Source organism: Mobula hypostoma, chromosome 21 (genome assembly GCF_963921235.1).
Source record: "Mobula hypostoma chromosome 21, sMobHyp1.1, whole genome shotgun sequence".
In the NCBI taxonomy this organism is placed as follows: domain Eukaryota; kingdom Metazoa; phylum Chordata; class Chondrichthyes; order Myliobatiformes; family Myliobatidae; genus Mobula; species Mobula hypostoma.
Window position 1 is genome coordinate 8820423 of NC_086117.1, and position 21915 is coordinate 8842337.

General features: G+C 39.9%; 1 protein-coding gene across 4 annotated transcripts in view; it reads right to left on the bottom strand.

The window, feature by feature from the left end:
- Window positions 1-21915, bottom strand: part of mapkap1 (MAPK associated protein 1) — a 297659-nt gene that overhangs the window by 64050 nt on the left and 211694 nt on the right. For 3 of the 4 annotated variants that reach the window (XM_063073411.1, XM_063073413.1, XM_063073409.1), the window contains one exon: window positions 19927-20034. The exons of the other annotated variant lie outside the window; for it this stretch is intronic. In XM_063073411.1, coding sequence (XP_062929481.1) covers window positions 19927-20034 — 108 coding nt within the window. The remainder of the gene's footprint in view (window positions 1-19926; window positions 20035-21915) is intronic. 4 annotated transcript variants of the gene reach the window in all.

Genomic DNA, 21915 nt, shown 5'->3' on the forward strand with positions numbered 1-21915 from the left:
TGGTTGTTTGTCCGTCCTGTTGGGTGAAGTCTTTCATTGATTCTATTGTACCTTATATTTACTGTGATTCTCGCAAGAAAATTATTCTTAGGATTATATAATGTGACTTAAGTATATGTGCTCTGTTAATAAATTTATTGTGAACTTTGAACTTTCATCTATGCCAATTATCATTACTGTTTCCAATGGTGGGAGAGTTTAGGACCAGTGAGCACAGCCTCAGAATACAAGAACATCCCTTTAGAACCGAGATGAGAAAATATTTCTTAAACCAGAGGGTGGTGGATTTGAGGAGGCTAAGTAATTGGATGTATTTAAAGTGGAATTTGATAGGCTCTTGATTAGTAATGGCATCAAAAGGTTATGGGGAGAAGGCAGGAGAATGGGGTTAAGAGGGAAAATAAATCAGCCATGATGGAATGGAGGAGCAGACTTGATAGACCAAATGGCCTAATTCTGCTATGTCTTGTGTCCTTATTACTCTTTATTTTATAAAAGGCCATATTTAACCATAGGAGCAGTGAAGTCAGAGGCCAAAATATTTCTGGAAAAACTGGGTAAGTCAAGCTGTGGCTGTGGGAGGAGAAAGAGTCAACATTTCAGGTCTGTAGCTCTTTGCCAGAAATGGGAAAGATATCCAAGCAGCAGTTTTCAGTTTACAGTTTGTGGAGGAGGGTTTGTAGAACGAGGCTGTTTAAGAGAGAGGACGAGCCAAAATAGTTTACGGGCACTAATGGCAGGCTGTTGAGACTTGCCCACGAGCTAGACTTATGTGCACTAGATAAATAAAACAAAAAATTTAAAAAATTCAATTTTCTCATCAGCACTCAACTTGTACCTGTCTTAAGAATCAATGTATCTACAAGGACCTACGACCAGAAAACTCCAGAGTTACACCACCACCCAGACTGGCAGAAAGGAGCCCTGGTTTAGGCATCTGATAAAAAAATATAATATTCATTTTGCATTTTAACTCGTGTTCTAGCTCAGTAAATTACTGCTGACTCTTTCAAGCTGACAAGCACTTGGTGCAGTCAGGTGGTGTAAATGATATTTCAAGTACGCACTTGATATACTTGTATATTAACGGTCTCCTTTGTGCTTAACAAATGAAACTGCTTAAAAAGAAGCACACTTTGGCATAAGGTTTTCCCAAATGAAAAAAAGTCATAGGTAATCGATCACTTAGTCATCAAGGAAGCCTACATAACAGGAAGCAAGTTGCTTTCACTCCAAGTGTGACATTTCCTGGCGCTAGGCTGTCGGCTGGAGCAAGTATTAAAAGCCTGCTGTCACTTGATGTGAATTATACATTATTTGAATCCCTGGCATTTCATCTATTTTTCACTCTGAAATGAAATCAAGCATATGCTACACTATAGCAAGCAAAGATTGTAAATGTTAACACCTGTACCATACACCATGGGAAGATTCGCCCTCAAGTATATATGAAAAAAATCCATAACAGTAACTACATCTGTGTTGAACTTGGTATACAGCTTTTTGGCACAACAACTGCATGTCACCTGCATAAATAACATGCTTGCAAAGGTTTAAACATCAACATTAAACCCTCCATAAAGTAAGATGCCTCAGTACAAGTATTTAGTTAACTGGAGAGCAATAAATTTTACTCAAACTAATCTTAAAAGATTCAGAATATCCACTGTAGTGCCCTATTGCCTCCAAATCAGGGATATGCTCTTGTGGCTTTGTCAAAGTTTGAACATGAAAAGTTGAAGCACTATTTCACTAAATAATGAAGCTATTCCCAATGTTTTGGCCAATAATTATGTCAGACAGTATTACACAAAAGAATCCATTATCTAATTGCCATCAGGTTTCTGACTGAGGGTGATATTGCAGACCAGAGACAGGTTAAAACTTTATACCTCTGATACTAGAAAAGTTTGCTGTACTTTAAAACAGGGCCCAGTCTCTATTGCAGCGAGTTCATTCCTGATCACTGGATCTATGAAGGATCTGAAAGCACCAGAGGAGGACCTAGAAAGGTTTACAAAAATGGTCTCTGGAATACTGTTTTCTTCAGAGAACACCAAGGAAAAATTTGATGGAGATGTACGAGGAGTCTGGGCAGGGTGGATTGTGTTCTTTAGGTGAAGGGGTTGAGGACTGGGGGTGAAGGGTAACGGTGCAGGATAATGCAGTTTGTTAATTTAAATCGAACGACAGGAATGGCAGGGCCCTGGGCAGTGTGGTAGAACAGAAAAACTGTAGTTCCCTGAAAGTGGCATCACAGGTACTGTGGTGCAGGCAGCACAAAACATTGAGTACAAGAGTTGGGATATCATGGTAAAGTTGGTTAGGCCACATTTGGAGTATTGTGTGAGGTCTGTTCACTTTACTACAGGAAAGACAAGATTAAGCAAGGGACAGAGCAGAAAAGATTGTTAAGAACGTTGCCTGAATAGAATTACTCGAGTTATCAGGAGAAACTAGATAGGATGGGTAGGTTTAACCTGGAGCAAAGGAGGCCAAGAGGTGACATGATAGAGGCTTATAAAATTATGATAGCAATGAGATAGGCAGTCAAGAACATTTCTCAAGGTTAAGGAATCTTACCCCTTACATTCCCTTTAAACTTACTCTCATTTTAAACCCATGTCCTCTTGCTTCCCTAAAACTAGACTGCATCAGTTTAAGGTGAGAGGCAGTTTAAAGGGAGTCAAAATAGGTGATTCTGGAATGTGCTGCCGATGTGGTGATGGAAGCAGAAACAGAAACAACATTTAAGAGACATCTGTTGAGGTACGAATAAACAAGGCATGAATTCATTTTGGGGGATCTCTTTTTTCATGGATGACTGCAGAAGAGTAAGAATTTCAGGTTGCATACTGTATACATTCTCTGATATTAAATTGAACCATTTGAACAGGATTGTACAACAAACATGATGGTCAGCACAGACATAGTGGGCTGAAGGGCCTAGTTCTATGCTGTACATCTTGTACTCTATAAAACAAAAAGGCAATCAAGAGTGAAATGAGGAGTTTTTTTTTAAATGCTGCGTCTTGTGGAATTTGGAATGCTCAGCCTGCAGATGTGGCAGATTTCCTTCTGGTGTTCAAGAGGGAAGTGGATAAACGTATGCTGGAGAAAAATCCGCAAAGCGACAGAACTAAGGACTGCTCTGGTAGAGAGCCGATGGGCCAAATGGCTACCTCTGTGATTCCATGGTTCTCTGCCCGAAGCAAAAATGCATCTTTTAACTTACAAACATAATATAGTAACAAACTTCAAAAGAAGCTTTTGTTCTGTAATATCAACTGAAATTCTAATTAATACATGTTGGACTTTGAAAGCATCATGCCCAATATGCTTACAGCACTCAAAATGTCACCTCAGTCGTCTATGGCCATAAAGGACTATTGAATCATTCCAGTATATTCTGCACAAATGAAGTGGGGTGGGGCAGTCAAGACAGAAATGTGATGTGTCAACTGCAACTGGGAGTCAGGGTCAACAGCTCTCATGCAAGATTAATGTTTGTAAATACAGGTGCACCATAACACTATCGATTCCTCAGGAATGCATAGTATTAGAGTCTCTTACAGAACTTGAGTTCATGCTGCATTTATCATACAGAATCTCTCAGTGATGGTTTGGTAATCAAGGGTAGTGCATGCAACCATCAGCCATCCACTCAAATACACACTGGGGATTTACTAGAGTCACATTTTTCTGCAATTGTTATTAGTGGAAGATTGCCAGCTTGTCTCCAAGGGACCTCAAGGTTCAATCAACAACTCTAGCAAACAGTATTACAAAATTGTTCTTCATGCCAAATTGTAAAATGTACATATACAAAATCAGAGATAACTGGTAATGACATCAAAAGGATTTCCTTTTATTTGCCAACATGAAAATTAGCCTGTTTGTGAATTAACCTGCTATTTCCCCCATTTATCTATAATTTTTTTCAATACAAAGGACTTTATAGCTGCAAAGGTTCTCATGGTGGTTATTAGAAATACCTTCTAAAACTACTAGGCTATGTGCCAGGGAGAAGCCCTAAGGGACCTTGTGATGGCACGAATTTCCTTTCTCATGGAGCTTTGATTCACCTCCTTAAAGATACTCGTACAATGGCAGAACCAAACAAATAAAAATACTTTATCCAGCACTAAATCATTTGTAAATTGGGCCAAAATTGGGCTGCTTGCCAAATGTGAAGTACATAGAAGACAAATATTTTATGCTTTGTTGCTTTGCAATGAGGGTTGGGATGTTTGTTTTTGATGAACATGCTATTTCAATGCAGTTCCTGCCGTTGAAAGCAAAGCGAGGAATGTCTTGTGGCATATAAACACAACAAATTTTTACAATTCCTAGAAGTGACTGTGCCTTTTGTGTCCACTCATTGGGAATGATCCAGCACACTTGAAGGGTGATCAGGCAGTACATTGTAACAGCAATTAAGGAGAAATCTTTCATCACAAGCACCGAGGTCCATCTAACACCATAGTTCTTGTTTATCAACCATGCCATTTCTTTGCACTGTAGATATCCAGGGATGTTTAAAAATTACAGACCAAGTAAAACCAGCACGAAGGATCATGGTGCACCTCCCTGGTATCCAGAGGTCACATAAACCTAGCCATCTTTACAGATACCCATCTGGTTAATGTGCATGACTTTTCCACGATCTTCCATTCATCATTGATCTTTTCCCAACAAACCACAGGGGCTGAAGTCTTCCATTCATAAACTCCACTGTTTAATCCAACAAACCTTATGACTTGGAATGGATTAGTACTCTGATGCACACACTCAGACCCCGCATCACACTGATTTGTTACAATGTGGTTATTCAGTTTTTAATTGAAACTTTTTAAAATGACAAAAACTCATTCTAAACAGTATCTAAGAGTGGCTGCCTTTACAGTAAATATTCAATCAACAAATGAGAGCGCTTTACGTACACTCTGAGCCAATCACGTATTAGTTCATGCTCTGCCTCCCCTGCATGTGTAAACGTTCTTGCTACCTTGCCAATTTATTCCATTTTTTCCCCCACTCATAATGACTGGAAAACAGCCTGCAACATCCAGTGAGAGAAGTACATCTAAGATGTCTAGAAAAAGCATTAGCATAGATGTGAAACTGCAAGTGATACTGCGTTTGGGAGCTGGTGAGCATCAGGTTGACGTTGGCGCCTCTTTGAAATTGACTACATCGACGATCAGAACATTTATAAAAAATGCAGACAAGGTAAACGCTTCTGCAATGTCGACCTCAAAGTTATCATCAACGAAGGTGACTTGTTCAAGAAGCTTGAAAAAAAATGGAAAATAGACTAAATATATGGGTGGATGACCAAACACAATGAAACATGTCCCTAAGCCAGCTGAGAATAATGGAAAAGGCAATAAACATCTTCAATCATATTCAAGAAGATGACGATGATACGTTGGTAACATTCACAGCCAACAGAAGTTAGTTTGATCGACTTAAACAACGCAGTGACCCTCATAGCATATATACATCTGGTGAAGTGGCTAGTGCAGGCAGCAAGGCAGCCCAGGCTGTTCCTGCAACACTGAAGGTCATAATCAAAAAGGACAATTATTTTCCCCAGCTTGTCTTCGATGTGGATGAAACAAGGCTATTTTGGAAAAGAATGCCTTCTCCTATTTTCATCTCCTGAGAAGAGAAACACACATCTGCGTTCAAGGTGGCAAAGTACCGGTTAACTCTCTTGCTAGGAGGCAATGCTAAAAGTGACTTTAAGTTAAAGCCTACGGTTGTGTATCACTCTGAAACACCACAAACAATGAAAGGCATTTTAAAGCCAAGTCTACCAGTGATGTGGAAATCAAACAAGAAAGCCTGGGCGACAATTAAGGTTTTCCAAAATTGGTTTGTTTCACTTTTTTGTCCAGCAGTGAAGCGGTATTGTGAGGAGCTTGACCTTGAACCTAAAACACTGCTGATGCTTGATAATGCTCCAGGCCACCCTAAGAATCTTGAAACGCTTTGGACCTGCATTCCTGTAGAACCTTCCACCCAATAACACTTCATTACTCCAACCAATGGATCAAGGAGTAATATCGAATTTTAAAGCCTACTACCTTTGTCACACATTCAAGCAACTTGTAGAGGAAACAAAAGGCCAAGACAAACAATCCATCAGGCAATTTTGGGAAAAACTACATCATGAAAGCTGTAGACAATATCAGAGCAGCCTGGGATGAAGTAACTTCAAACTGCATGAACAGAGTGTGGAAGAAGCTATGGCCAGCAGCATACAACAACATCCAAGGATTTCAGGCGAAACCGGTCATCCAAAATATTGTTGAACTGGCCAATGAAGTGGGATTAGAGGATGTTAATGATGGTGATGCTGAACAGTTACTACACTCTCATGGTGAGAACCTCAGTAGTGAAGAGCCTTATGAACAGGCACAGCAACACATCCTGGGTGAATCTGAGGACACAGATGGAGAAGAGGAAACACCAGCAAGAAACCTCATCACAAAATTCCTCAGCACGAGCATCACCACGATCACAACAAATAGACCAGTTCATCAATAATAACAAGGGAGCGAAGCAATAAGGCAAAGAGGTGTTCACGGTATGATTTCCTGCTACCAAGAACTGCTTCATGGGAAGAATCTGAAGAAATGGCAGTCATATCTCGACGTCTACTTGAAGAAGCTGCCAAAGTTAGAGGAGGACCCACAGTCTGATTCCTTCTCTAAGATGTAACTACCACCCACTGCCCTCCTCTGCTACACAATGTGTTGCTGCTCTACTGATGTACAGGACAGGCCTATTTGTGTGTTTGTTACTCCATGAATTACCGTGTATACATAAAATAATATATCATATATCTCGGGTTTGATTTTTTAAAAATCAGGCACACATGTCCATTTACGTAATGTTATAATGACCTCAGATAGTGCTGATTTACATAGTGCTCCCCCTCCGAGGAACGCACCCTCAGCATTAAGCAGGGCTGAGTGTATCCTCCTGGGCAGGATAAACTGCAAGAATAGAATCACATTTTCCTTGTAGTCTGGAAAACAAGGCTCCTACAATTCAGACCAGAGTACCTCTGATAGTTCTGAACCTTGGAAGAAATGAATAAAGGAATACACTTTGATCTTTCTTAAACAATACAACAAAAGGTACAATTTCAAAGTCAAACACAGACAACAAAGACTTTCTTGGCTACAAACAATAAAGACCATTGGAGCAGAGTTATGCTATTTGGTCCAACAAGACCAATTTATTATCACTCTCAACCCCATTTTCCTGTCTACTCCTCGTAATCTTTGACATTCTTACTAATCAAGACCCTATCAACCTTCACTTGAAATATGCTCAATGAGTTGGCCTTCATAGCCAATAAAGGTCCTGAAGCACTCTTCAGCTGACTCTAGACAACTTTATTCATACGGTAATAAGCTTTTAAATATCTAAAACACTGAGTGACTGGTGACAATGGCACAAACAGCAGGATCTATTACATTTACTGCTATTACTATTTGATCTGTTGAAATAGATACAAATCAATTAACATCTCACGATGCCAAGGGTAGAGATTTTGTCCTCCCAGATTACTGACCAACAACTCTGCACAAGCAATAATGGTGTGAAGGGACATACATTCTCCCTCTACTGTACAATCAAGTGATTCAGAAAGCAGCTAGGTTCAAACATACAGGAAACAGCAGAAACATCTCCCAATCTAAAGCCTGATTTATACTTCTGTGTCAACGCGACACCGTAACCTACGCAAGTGACTTACACGCGTTGTGAGCATTTATACTTGTGCGTTGGTGTGTCTGCGTCGCTCTGCAATTCCCACAAGTCACGCATGCGCACACATCTGCCCGCGCAAGGCTTCATGGTCATGGTAGTCTTTCTCGGGGCAAACAAGAAGCAAGCGTCTTTTTTCGTAAAAGCGAAATGTGTCCTCCATAATTTCGGAGGTCTGTAAAGCTTTATGGAAAGCATTGCAGCCAGAGTTCCTTCCCTGCCCTTCAGTCGCCCAATTGGAAGCTATTGCAGTGTAGGATGAAATGCAATGCTACCAAGCGGACCAATCACAGTTGTTGCGTTCTGCGTTGCCACGACGCGCGGTTACATTTTTGGGAGAGGTGCGCGTCGCAGCAATGCAGGCTCTCGCATAGGGTTCCGCGTCGGCTTTGCGCACATTGACACAGAAGTATAAATCAGGCTTAAGCAGGCTTATTTCTCCAAAAGAGAAACATCCTCCTTTACACATTTTTAGGGCATTTTGAAGAATCATTCCTTGTTCAGATGAAGGAGATTCAAAGTTTGCACTACATTATTAAAAAAACTGAGGGAACTGAACCCTATCAGATCAATTGATAGAATGTGGCAAGTGCGCATGCGGCTAATTAATCGCATGGTGAATCAACTGAGCCTGCAAATATTCACACTATCTATACCCCTCATAGTTTTGTAATGATGTGCTTGTTCCGTTTCGTTCGCTTTTTTTGTGGGGAGGTGTGATTTGGGAACTGATGATTTCTTTTCTTTCTTGGTTTCATGTCTACCTGGAGAATTGAAGAATTTCGGAGTTGTACATTTTGATAATAAATGAATCTTTGAACCCTTCATTCTCCTGTGCACCGGGAAATAAAGTTTGAACCTATTCAACCTATCCCTGTAACTCAAGTCCTGGCAACACCTTTGTAAAATTTCTTTCTATTTTTTCAAGCTTATCAATATCCGTCCTGTAAGAAGGTGACCAGAACCGCACGATACTCTAAATTTCACCATACCAACATCTCATACAACATCCTAACCCCTGTCCTCATTAATGAAGGCCAATGTGCTAAGAACTCTCTTTACAACCTGACCTACCACTTTTAAAGAATGATGGAACTGTATTCCCATGTCCCTTTGTTCTACAGTACACCTCAGAGTCCTACCATATACTATGTAAATCTTACCCTGGTTTGTCCTCCCAAAGTACAATATCTCACATTTGCCTGCATTAAGTTCCAGTTTAAATTCCATATTAAATCGGCCTAATGCATAAGAGTTGTGGACATTAGGCCAAGTCAGCTATACTGATTAGTTTGTGCTAAGCTCAAAGTAGTAGAATAGGACTGTCTGCTCTCAGCACTACTCAGCTGTTCAAACAGCCTTGCTGGTTTGCCAGCTGCCCATGCTGAACTTTGCAATTGCCACCTTTAGATCTGCAGGTCAGTGATATGAATACATCAGGAGCTATCACAACCGATCACCTCAAATGGATTTGCCTGTAATACACACAAAAGATTCTGACTCAAGATTATCTTAAATAAGGTCACCTGTCCCACTAAAAATATGTGTTTCAAGATGAGAACAGTGCTTTTAAACTGATATACCCTGACAATATCACTTTGCTTTCATGGGTGACTCCTTAGTAGACTAATCAAGAATCTGACTACACACTTTGATATATTAACCTATTTCTTCTTAATATCCCCTTGAAAACCACTACTCTATATAACCCTTGAAGTACTTACTAAAACAATTAAAAAAACTCGAATTCAAGTACAGAACTAACAGCATGGTATTATAAATCAATTGTTTATATTTCAGGATTAACAGTGCTGTTAGAGCACTAAGGCTGCACTAACCTTTATCTGATCGTACTAGTTTTTTTTAAGAGTCTAAAATGCAAAAGCTGACATATTTATACCTTAGTTTTCAGTAGAAGTTAGTTATTTAATGTGCAATACAAAATACAAGTGCTATTTATCTAAAATTGGAACCCCAATCTCGAGGTCAAGTTGGCAGGGATACAAGATTTCTCACTGTTAATTCTGGGTCTAATCAAGCATGAGGCACCAGGGCCAGTGTCACCACACTGTGCCCCACCCAAACCCTCAAGTCAGGCAGCTTCCAGGTTGGAAGTTTGTGTGAGTCCAGAGTTCGAGGCCTGTGATCGATGGGTCCCAGGGTCGAAGCCTGAAGGTCGAAGGTCAAAGTAGGTGAATTTGGAAATCGAGGCCTGATGGTAATAGTCCCTGGTTCATTGTGACTGGAAGTTGGAGACATGACGCCTGTAAGTCTGTGAGTCAGAGATCCAATGTCATGTCCAGAGTTCGGAGGGTCAATGTCTGCAAGTGAGTGAGTTGATGGATTGGTGGGAGGGAGGAAAGGGGGTTTGCTTTGGCAGTGTTTCGTTGTTGCTATTCTGGTGAACATTGTGGGCACAATTGGTGCCAGAATGTGTGGTGACACTTGCAGACTGCCCCTCCCCAGCGCAGTCTTAGATTGTGTTGGTTGTTAACACAAACGACAGAGTTCATTGCGTATGCTGATGTAGACGTGAAAGATCAATTATCTGATGTTCTTCAACTCCCGACCTAACGGCACCTTCAGAAGGATGAGTGTAGCAGCTCATGACAGGAACTCACCAATGCCTTGTCAAGGGCAGCTGGGAGCTGACAATGAACAACAGCCAATCCAATGGTACCCGCAATCTGTAAAAACAAAACTTCAGGCACACCCAGACAGTGACCCGAGCACATTAGCAACCGTAGCAAAAAGCACAGAGTGCCATGAAACCAAGGCATTTACAGAAAATAAAGAGGGAAAAAAATCAGTAGATTAAGAACAGAAGAAATTGTGCAGATGCTGGAAATCCAGATCAATACACACAAAACGCTGAAGGAACTCAGCAGTAACATCAATGAAAGTAAACAAACAGCCGATGTTTTGGCCGAGACCTTTCATTGGGATTGGAAAGGAAGGGAGGAAGATGACAGACTAAGATGGGGGGGAGGGATTGTTGAGGGCAGGTTGGAGGCTACCACAAAGGAATATCAGATGTTGCTCCTCCTTGCTGAGTGTGGCCTCATCGTGGCAGAAGAGGAGGCCACAGACCAACCTATTGGCATGAGAGTGGGGATTAGAATTTAAATGGTTGGCCACTGTGAAATTCCCTTTTTACTGAGGGAGCAGAAGTGTTCAACACAGCGCTAGATTAAGAAAGCACTAGAGGCTGGACAACAGCAACAAAAAAAAATCACCCGTCATAGAGCGCAGCTTAATTATTGGTGAACTTTTATACTTCCAATTGCAGCAGACGCTTTGGGAGTTTTCAACACAAATTGCAACATAAGGCACATGCCATCACCTTGTGCCAATGATTTCATTTCTTTTGCTGCATTTGTTTGGAAAAGTTCATCAGAAAGGAGCTTGGCAAAGATTAACATTCCCAGATGTCTTATTATCCCTTCAATCCAACTTTTCTGTGAATCAAAATTAAGTATACTTCTGAGCGAATGCAGAGTTATCCCAAAGCAAATACAAAACAGCACATGGAAGCAATTTTCCAAAAGATGATTCAGATTTATAACTTTCTACAGCAAATAACTGGAATTAGTTATTAACCCAATTTGTATCCAACCTACCTAAAACATAGCATATGGTAATGTTACATCTCAGATAACACTAAAACTGACACTCAAGAGACATGATGTCAACATTGTGGCTTTTGTAGCAACCACCGATCCTAAATTATAGTACTCTTAGTAAAAGTTTTAGGCACACATATACAGCAAGGGTGTCTAAGGCTTTTGCAGAACACTAGAGTAATTTTATGCATTGCATTGTACTGCTGCTACAAAAACAACAAATTTCATGACATATGTGAGTGATGATAAACCTGGTTCTGATATGGGTCTCTGTTGTGGACTGAGAGTGGGAAGGGGACAGGGAGAGGGGAATCATGGTTGGGAAAATAGAAAGGGAGAGGGAAGCACCAGAGGGACATTCTGTAATAATCAATAAACCAATTGTTTGGTATCAAATGACCTTGCCTGGTATCTCAGGGCTGGGTGTGTCTGAAACCTGCGCCTCTCCCCCCCCCCACTGCCCCTGACACTCCATCTCTGCCACCTGTCCCACACCACCCTCGTTATTCCCAACATCCTTTGTTCCTGCCAGATTTACAAACTCACTCTCCACTCCACATTGACAAATACAGTACTGTGCAAAGCTCCTTAGCTGAACATATGTACCTAAGACTTTTGCACAGTACTATAGAACATAAAGAGCCTGCGTCCTCAGTACACCGCTTTACGGCAGCGAGACCTGGAGTCTCTACTACAGACAAGAGCGGCGTCTCAACGCCTTCCACTTTCGCAGCCCGAGACGCATCCTGGACATCACATGGACTGACCGAGTCACCAACAATGAGGTCCTGGCCCGCGCCCAGATACCCAGCCTCTTCACCCTGCTCCAACAACGCCGTCTCCGCTGGCTGGACCACGTACACCGCATGTCAGACGGGAGGATCCCGGAAGACCTACTGTACAGGGAACTGGCCTCTGGCAAGAAAGCACAAGGGCGGCCCCATCTTCGTTTCAAAGACGTTTGCAAGAGAGACATGAAGTCACTGAAAATGAATGTCGAGAGGTGGGAGGACATCGCAAGCGATCGCTCTCACTGGAGGCTGGAACTACACAAAGGTCTAAAAAGAGGAGAAGAGAAGCTGAGGCTTGTTGCTAAAGAAAAGCGCACTCATTGGAAAAACAGCACCAAGACAACCCTGGAGGACAGACTGTCACTCCCGTGTGGGCCTCTACAGCCACAACAGATGCTGCTCTAACACAAACTGATGCAAGACTTTCCAGGTGCAGATCCATTGTCTCCCCAGCTTAACGGATGCCACCACCATAGAACATAGAACATTACAGCACAGTACAGGCTGTTCGGCCCACAATACTGTGTCAACCTTTTAACAATCAAGATCAATCTAATCCTTCCCTCCCTTTTTCTATCATCCATATACATCTGCGGACAAGAGCCTTTCCTGTATGCTTTAAATGCAAGCCATGAACTGGAACTTAACAAACAATTTAACTGAAGAATACCGCCCCCACAATAATTTAGTTATATTATGGCAATTGAATTACTGTAATGATGCACAGCAATTACCTGCAATTAAATAAACTGCCTATTCCAACTCCCCAACTAAATTTACTGTACGTACTGAGCATCCACTGGATACAATGAAGTCTTATAACCAGTGTCAATAAATTAACACTAATTAGTTTTGAATAACAATAATCAAATGGTATTAGGTTGTCAAAGGCAAAAAGTACACTTTCATCACAGTTATCAATGTTAAGTCCATGTTTGTGGTCTTTTTAAACCAGGATGAAATTTCAACTGTTCTAACTAAAAATCTCTGGGCACATTTCAACATTAGAACTCCTAAATTGTTCATGCTGAAATCTCTGCTCCACATTTGGCTTGCAGTTAGCTAGCTTTAATAAGGGTTTTAACACTGGATTGCATTCAGTTGTGGTTGCCCCATTATAGGAAGGACGTGGAGCCTAAGGACAGGGTGCATACAAGGTTCACCAGGATGCTACCTTGCGTGCTATAACGAGAGGATGTACAAAGTTTGCTTGTTTTCTTTGGAGCCGCAGAGGCTGAGGGGAGATCTGACACAGGGTTTTAAATGAGTGGCATAGATAGTGTAGACAGCCAGAATCCTTTTCTCCAGGGTTGAAATGACTGTTACTGGAGGGCACACATTCAAGGCGAGAGGGGGCAAGTTCAAAGGCAAATTTTTTTAAGAAAACAAGGATCAGAGGGTGCCTGGAATGTGCTGCCTGTAATGATGGTAGAGGCAAATACAATAGGTGTATTTAAGAGGCTCTCAGATCAGCACGTGAATGGGCAGGAAATGGAAGGATATGGACATTATGTAGGAAAAAAGGGATTAGTTGAGTATTTGATTACTAATTAGTTTATTTGGCACAAAACCAAATTGAAGGGCTGGTTCCTGTACTGCACTGGTCTTTGCTCTATTACAAAAGATTGTCTGAATACTCTAAGCCAAAACCTACACCTCACTGCATTTGCACTTTTCTGTCAACAAACACAAGCAGTTCAAGGTGACCTCAACAAGTCAGTCACATTTAGGTTTGCTCCATTGAGGGTTGGGCCCGAACTCTGTATTTTCATTGCTGGTTAACACCAGCCAAAGTGCAAACCACTTTCCAGTATTAGTAATGCACCTCAATCTCATGCGCCAAAGACAACAAATAAGATTTCAGAAATCTGCACTTTGTTAGAAGCAATGTGGTATGCCAATTTATAAAAAGACAAAGACTTTGTAATGTCTATGTTGATACTGCCTTTGTGACATTCTACTTCATAACAATTCTAATATTCGTAGTTAACTCTGGCTGAACCTTTCAAATAGTTGTAAAATGACACCTGATATCAAATATTCTTTCCAAATATTTGATATTTTAATCTAACAATTCAGATCTACTTTAAATATATATTTACTACAGAGATGCAAATGGTGCTAATCTTCATGAGAGCTGTCAGCTGTGGGGGGGGGCATGGGGTGGGGGGTTAAGTGAATGTTCCAAATCATGAAAGGGTTAAGTAGAAACAAGAGAAACTGCTTCCAGCAGCTGTAAGATTAGTAAGTGGAAGGCACAGATTTTACATGACTGGAACAGAAGCAAAAAGAAATTGTTATCCCTCCAAAAGGTGCTTAAGGTTTTGAAAATTAACCTAACAGAAGCCTTATAAAGGCTTTAAGGACAGCTTCTTCCCCTCCATCATCAGTGAATGGTCAATGAATCCATGGAACGCTAACCTGATATTTTTTGCTCTCTATTTGAAATTCTTATATAATTTTATAATATACATATCGTATTGCAATTTATAGTAATTTTTATGTATTGCACTGTACTATCGCAAAAACAACAAATTTCACGACATTTATCAGTGATAATAAACCTGCTTCTGGCTCTGATGAATTGGAAAGGAATGATACGAGAAGAAGAAAAATACAGTGCTATCAGGAAGAAGCATGAAGATGAGACAATGGATGAAGTTGGAGCAGACAGATGGGCAGTGTCTCCTTCAGTGATACAAAATTCTTTAAAACTTTCAGTTCCCCAATTCCTCAAACCTAAGCTTTTAAAATTTTCTTAGTGAACCTTTTAGACTTGTTGCTATTAACTATATGCTTTCTGTCGTTTCATTCATTTCATGATGGCCGAAACTGAACAAGTCTCACAAAGCATCAGAGTTTCGTCAATGCAATTTCAACTGTTCCAACAGCATCTCCAAACATTAATTCATTTTTCTTCAGTGCTCCACTGTATAATCTGGACTGTGATGAACAGGTTTCAGATACATGCAATACTTGATTTCTCAGCATCTTTTTTTTTGTCTGATTGCAAAACTGATTTAATTTAGATCTGACTTCATGACTTTGAATTTCTTTTCTCATCATCACATTTACTCTGATTACATGATCCATTTTATTTGTGCACATCGGAAACAGAAATTCAAGCATTTAGCCTTAAAAACTTTGTCAAACTTCACTTAGCTCCACTGCTCATTCATTTTGTTCTCATGCCTCTCCAGCCCTTTGGCCCAACTGGTTCGTGCCGACCACAGCGTCCTCCCTGCTGGTCCCAGTTCCACGCATTCGGCCAATAACCCTGCAAGCCCTTCCCTCCATGTAGCTATCCAAATGCCTCTTAAATGTTGCAATGGTGTCCACACTGACCACTTTCTCTGACAGCTCAGTCCAGGCACTCACTACCCCTCTGTGTAAATAACTGAACTCTCAGATCTTACTTCGAATCTCTCCCCTCTTATTTTCTACCTGTGTCCTCAAATTTTGGATTCGCCAACCCTGGGGAAAGGACTGTGACCATCCACTTTATTCCTCCCCCTCATGATTTCATTAACTTCTGTGAGGTCACCTCTCATTCTCTTGCATGCTAAAAATTTTATCCCCTTTCGGCCCCAAATTCATGTACCTTTCAGTTTAATTAGCAATCGTTCATCTCACACATGAAACGCTTTCAAAAAGACCAAATGCGTGATACTTTATGATACCACCTCTCTGCAAAATTCTCAAATGATGAAGATGCTTAGTCAAGCAAGAACTATGTTGTGGGTGGTTTCTTATAACATTTAGAATGTCAAATTGTAAATAAGGAAAATTTAGAGGATGAGCAAGGGGAATTAAACAGAGTAAGTGCTCATTTTTAGCTTTTCTTCTAATTCCTCCATCTTTCTCTTGATGTGAAGATTTCGCCTCCTGTCTGGCAAGCCAGGTATCTCCAGCTGAGATCAAATAATTCGCTTTGTGAGGAATGTCAACAGGATGCCAGCATGGTGACAATTTCAAGCAGTCCTCGAACAAGCGCACTTCTCTGGTATTACACTGAAATAGAACACGTAAGCTGACCTGCAAACCGCACAAATTTCCAAATGATTTAATGTTGAAGACTGGAAATTTGATGTATTTTCAATAATTAATCAGTTAGTAATTAGCAGCATAAAAGGAACTGTTTGAAAACCATACTTTTTTCTTCTAAAACATAATAGACTGAATTAACAGACCCTCTCAATCATTAAACAAAAGCAAAATAAAACAATCCCCCAGCTTAATTTAAAAATTGCTTTTAAAACTGGAAAAATAAAATATTTACTTGATACGAAAACTCAAAGATTAACTTATTAACTTATAAAATGTCCCAGAATTGTAAAATACATAAAACTCTAAAAGTTCAGTTAAAACATCGAGTCCCAAATTTTTGGCAAAATACTTTGCATTGGGTAGAAAAGAAAATACTGAATTAAACTAAAGTTAAAATATATTTTTCAATAAATCATAAAAATATTTCAAATTCTTACTTCATTTACTCAAACTGAGTGTCACAGGCAAAGCAATTTCTGAAAGGGGATCCCTAACTGTCCTTGAAGGAAAAGACTTATTGGCCATTTTAGAGGGATGCCGCACTCTACATACTTGAGAATCTATGAAATGAATCACAAACCCAGTGAGGAAGGCAGATTTACTCCCTGAAAAGAGGTATAAACCAGAGGTTAAAAGGTTCATGTTTACTATCACTAACACTAGCTTTTTATTGACTGTCCTGAATATAAATGCCTTATCAATGTGGTGGGCTTTGAAATCAAAGCTCAGTCCAGGACTCTGGGTTGCTAATTCAGCAATTTAACCCAAGAATTACAACAATCTCCAAGTTTTCCTCTCATGTAGGCACATTTATAATTGCATACAAATCTACAACTCTGAACATGAAATTCTGTTATAGTCCCAGCATTAAAAATGCAAAATAATTCAGATCAGTGGGGATCATTGCACTATAAAACTAAACTCCAATCAGTAATTCTCAAACATATTCACTTGTTCAATATTCTTAGAGGACATAATTAAGATGATTGGAGGAAAGTACAGTGGAGGGAGGGGATGTCAGAGGTTACACAGAGAGAGGTGGGTGTGTTTAACATTAAGGACATTTAACAGACTCCTAGATAGACACACCGATTATACAAAAATGGAAGGTTTTGTGAGAGGGAAGGATTAGGTTGATCTTAGAGAAGGTTAAAAGATTGGCACATCATCGTGGGTTGAAGAGCCTGTACTGTGTTTACTGTTCTATTCTCTTCATTCCTTGACTCTATCCTGTCTCTACTTGTCCAATCCCTCCACACCCTTGGGGATACTTTTCATACCCTCCACCAGTCTCCATATGACCCGGATCTGGGTCATAGCCTCCAAATATCCGGACCTGCCTCTCGTTTTTTTTTTACACTACCTTACTTTCCCTTTTCTATTTTCTATTTATGATTTATAATTTAAATTTTTAACATTTACTATCAATTTGTACTCCAGGGAACACGAAGAGCAGAATCAAATATCGCTGTGATGATTGTACGCTCTAGTATCAATTGTTTGGCATCAATAAAGTATAAAGTATACATATCATGGGTCAAAGAAACTATTGCGCTGTACTGTTTTATGTTCTATATATAGTTATATAGAATATATTTTTAAAAATACCTCCCTTCTCTCCTCTTCTATTCCCCACTCTGGCCTTTTACCTCTTCTCACCTGCCTATCACCTCCCCATGGTGCTCCTCCTTCTTCCGTTTCTCCTATGGTTGACTGTCCTCTCCTATCAGATTCCTTCACCTCCAACCCTTTGCCTTCAAAGTTCAAAGCCCATTTATTAACAAAGTATGTATCCTTCATACAACTTGAGATTTGACTCCTTACAGGCAGTCACAAAAAAAGAAACCCAAAGGAACCCATTAAAATAAACAAGACTGTCAAACACCCAATGTGCAGAGAAAAAAGTACTAAATTGTGCAATCATAAAAGTAAGCAAAGAGCATTCAGAACTGAAGTTCATGAGGTGAGTCTACAGACACGTCCACTTACCTGGCTTCAACTATTGTCTTCTAGCTATCTTTCTTCCCCTCCCCTCACCTTTTTATTTAGGCATCTTCCCTCTTCTTTTTCCGTCCTGATGAAGGGTCTTGGCCCGAAACATTGACTGTTCATTCATTTCCATAGATGCTGCCTGACCTGCTGCATTCCTCCAGCATTTTGTGTGTGTTACTATATAAACTATTTCATTTTCTGCAACATTTATAATTACAGGACCAGAAAATCTCAAGATCAGCAACACTTTAATCTGAGTTTAAAAATATAACTAACTTCAACATCAAGCAGCTCTGTTTTCAATCTGAATAGATCTTTGCAAGTATGATCAATCAGAAGAATGGGTTTGTTTTTTTCCAGGGATTGAGATCGGGCTGTATTGGATGGGGTGTGGAGGAGGAAACATGAGGATAGAACTACCGAAGGCTCAAACAATTCAAGAAAATATCTTCAGCTTTGATCGACCTTCCTCATACCGCCAAGCTTGGGAATTTTAATTCAGTCTTTTATTCCAATGAAGTAATTTTGAGATCAAAAATAAAAATGTCAAGATTATATATAATATTTGGGTTTTAGAAATATTACAGAAACAAAATTCCCACTTGTTTCTGTTCAAAATGCAAATTATATCTTAGGCATCTCACACATTTTGCTGAAAAATATCAATGACATACCTATCTTTTGCCAACAAAATGTGGAATACTGGCTGATCAAAGTAAAATTAGTCAGCAATAGTGACTTCCACTTGTAATGGTAAACATCAGTATAAGAATGGGTGAAATAAAGAAGATAGGCGATGCAGACTTAAATTCAAGTCAAAGTGAAGTCAAGGTGAAGGAAAATGTATTAATAAAGTACATATGTGTCACCATACAACTCCATGAGATTAATTTACAAGAAAAATAAAAAACTATAGTAAAATTTATTAAAACTATACATAAACAAAAGTTAACACACCAATATGCAAAATAAGACAAATTGAGCAAATAAAAATATAAATAATACTGACAGCGTGAGCAGTAGTCCTTGAAAGCTAGTAGAATCAGTTCAGAGTTGAGATGAGTTGGTTCAGGAGCCTGACAATTGTAGGGTAGTAACTGTTCTTGAACCTGGTGATGTGGCACCTAAGACTTCTGTACCATGTAGATGGCATGGATGATGGGAGAGGCAGTTCTTTGATGATGGATGCAGCTTGTTTGTGACAATGCCCCTTGTAGATGTGCTAATGGTGGGGAAGGGCTTTGCCTGCGAAGGACTGGGCTGGGTCCACCACTTTCTATAGATTTCTCTGCTCTTGGACATTGGTATTTCCATACCACACCGTGATGCAATCAGCTAAGATGTTTTCCACTGTGCATCCATAGAAATTTGTTTCTTCCAATATTCCCCACTACTGTAAATAATGTTCTTCCACATATCAGTTTCCTAAAATATTTATTTTATATCACTGACACCAAAATCTGCCAACCATTTAGCAGATACATGGAAATAACACAATTTTTGAATACTTTAATCAGGGGTTTCCAACCTGGGGTCCATGGACCCCTTGCTTAATGGTATTGGTCCACAGCATAAAAAGTTGAGAACCCCTGCTCTAAAACATTTTAAAAATGCAGATTTCTCAGCAGAATTGCATTTGTGTGTGTGCTTTAAAGAGGTTTGTCAAAATTTAAAAGGTTAAGACTTACTGTATTCTCTGACCAGACAGAATTCCAAAGTGCTCTGACTCTCTAAGGTACGGTCCAAATCTACAGCTACGTTAGGTTCATTTTGCTTCTCAAGGCGATATTGATGCCCTGTAAAGAAAAATAAAACCAGCAAATAAAGCGAATTTTGTCCTAAATTTGTAGAAACTGTTCTTACACCCCTCAAAGATTTGGGTTTATATCCCAAGACATCTCCCATCCCAAACCCAAGAAAATGCCATGAGCTGATTAACGTATCAACTAGTTTCACTAAAATCAGGGGTAATTTGTATCTTGTAGTCAAAGCTCAAAATATTAAATGGTTTTAGCCACAAAGGTTTAAATAATACATTAATACACGTAGCATTTCTCCTATCTTTCACAGCCATTTAAAGCAGCCCTTCGGCAACAAAATAATTTAAGTCGGTTTGTAAGGACCCTCATTTTCTTTGCCATTGTTTTCTCTTTCAATGCAAAAGGAGATTCAGACAAGAAATTATATCATGGTTCTAATCAAGAACATTTGCACAATATATTTGGGATGAATTTGATCGTTATTTATTTGCAGAAATACTAAGAGATCTCAAAAGACAAATCAAATTTAACAGTTATTTCCCTCACAGAATTGAGAGTTTTCTCCCTCTCCTGAAGCTGTTGAACTATTGCTACACTCCAAATGCCCCCCTGCATCTTGTCCAAATGGCTGCAATATAAACAAGGGCACTGGAATAAGAGTTGACTGTTGGATCACAGTGGGTTCTTGGCTAATCTGTTCTCACTGAACCTCCACTATTTCTTCACAGTGGAAGGTTCCTGCCTGGTCACCGACAGCAAGAGCACTGCTGGATCTTCCCCGTCCAACCAAAAGCACATCCTGCTCATATCAATGGTTAGTCCAATAACTTGCTGTCAGCCGAACAAGCTCAACTGTTCAATACCTGAACCGCTGGGTCCTTGAGCATGGCTTGAAAAATAGCAATCAAATTCAAATTCCAGTCTGACTGTAGTCACAACGTTTGTGAAATGGATAGGAGAATAGCTTCAGTGGGACTGAACCAGTAAAGCCTTTCAGTGTCTCTGTAAAAGCTTACACCCTGCTGCAACCATGCGCTCATGTTGAGCAGCAGGGATACTCTGTGATACTATTGCCAGCTAGCCTCAAGTGACATTCAGTTTTAAGTAAGCTGGCAGCAATCATCATCTACAAAAGAATCAAACTTTAGTAAATTGAAGCCTGATTCATCATTAAGGGATCCACACCATCCAGGAGGAACAGGAGCCTTAGGTCCCACACCACCTGGTTCAGGGATAGTTACTACCCTTCAACCATCCGGCCTCTGAGCTAGCGTGGATAACTTCACTCAGCTCAACTCTGAACTGATTCCACTCACTTTCAAGGATTCTACAACCCATGTTGTCAGTACTAATTGTGTGTTTACTTATTTATTTATTTTGCAGAGTTGGTCACCCTTTTGCACAATGGCTTTTTGTCATTCTTAGTTTCTGTGTAGTTTTTCATTGGTTATTGTATTTTTCTGTTCTACTTTGAATGCCTGCAAGAAAATGAATCTCAAGGTAGCATGCGGTGACATATACATACTTCGATAATAAATTTCATTTGAATTTACAAGTATTCAATTTTTTAATTTTTAAGTATTTACAAGGGATTTAATGGGGAGGATAACAGAGCCTTTTCCACTTAGAATACGAACACTATTTTTCCCCACAGGAAGTGGCCTGCGCTTGTTACTCCAGCAACAACATGTGTCAACGTTGTCCTAACAGACACCAGGCCTGGAGGAATAAAAATAAGCAGTTTTCCCGCAGAACCAAAAAGTTGTGTGGAAGAGATCACGGAGGTCATCTCTGCAGCAAAGTCTGAGGTGTATTGTGTAAATGTAGGAAATCTTCATGCTGCTGCTGAGATGTGCCTGCTTGATATTGATAATAGTGTTGGAACTGGAAATACATTCCCATCACCAGCATGTTCAC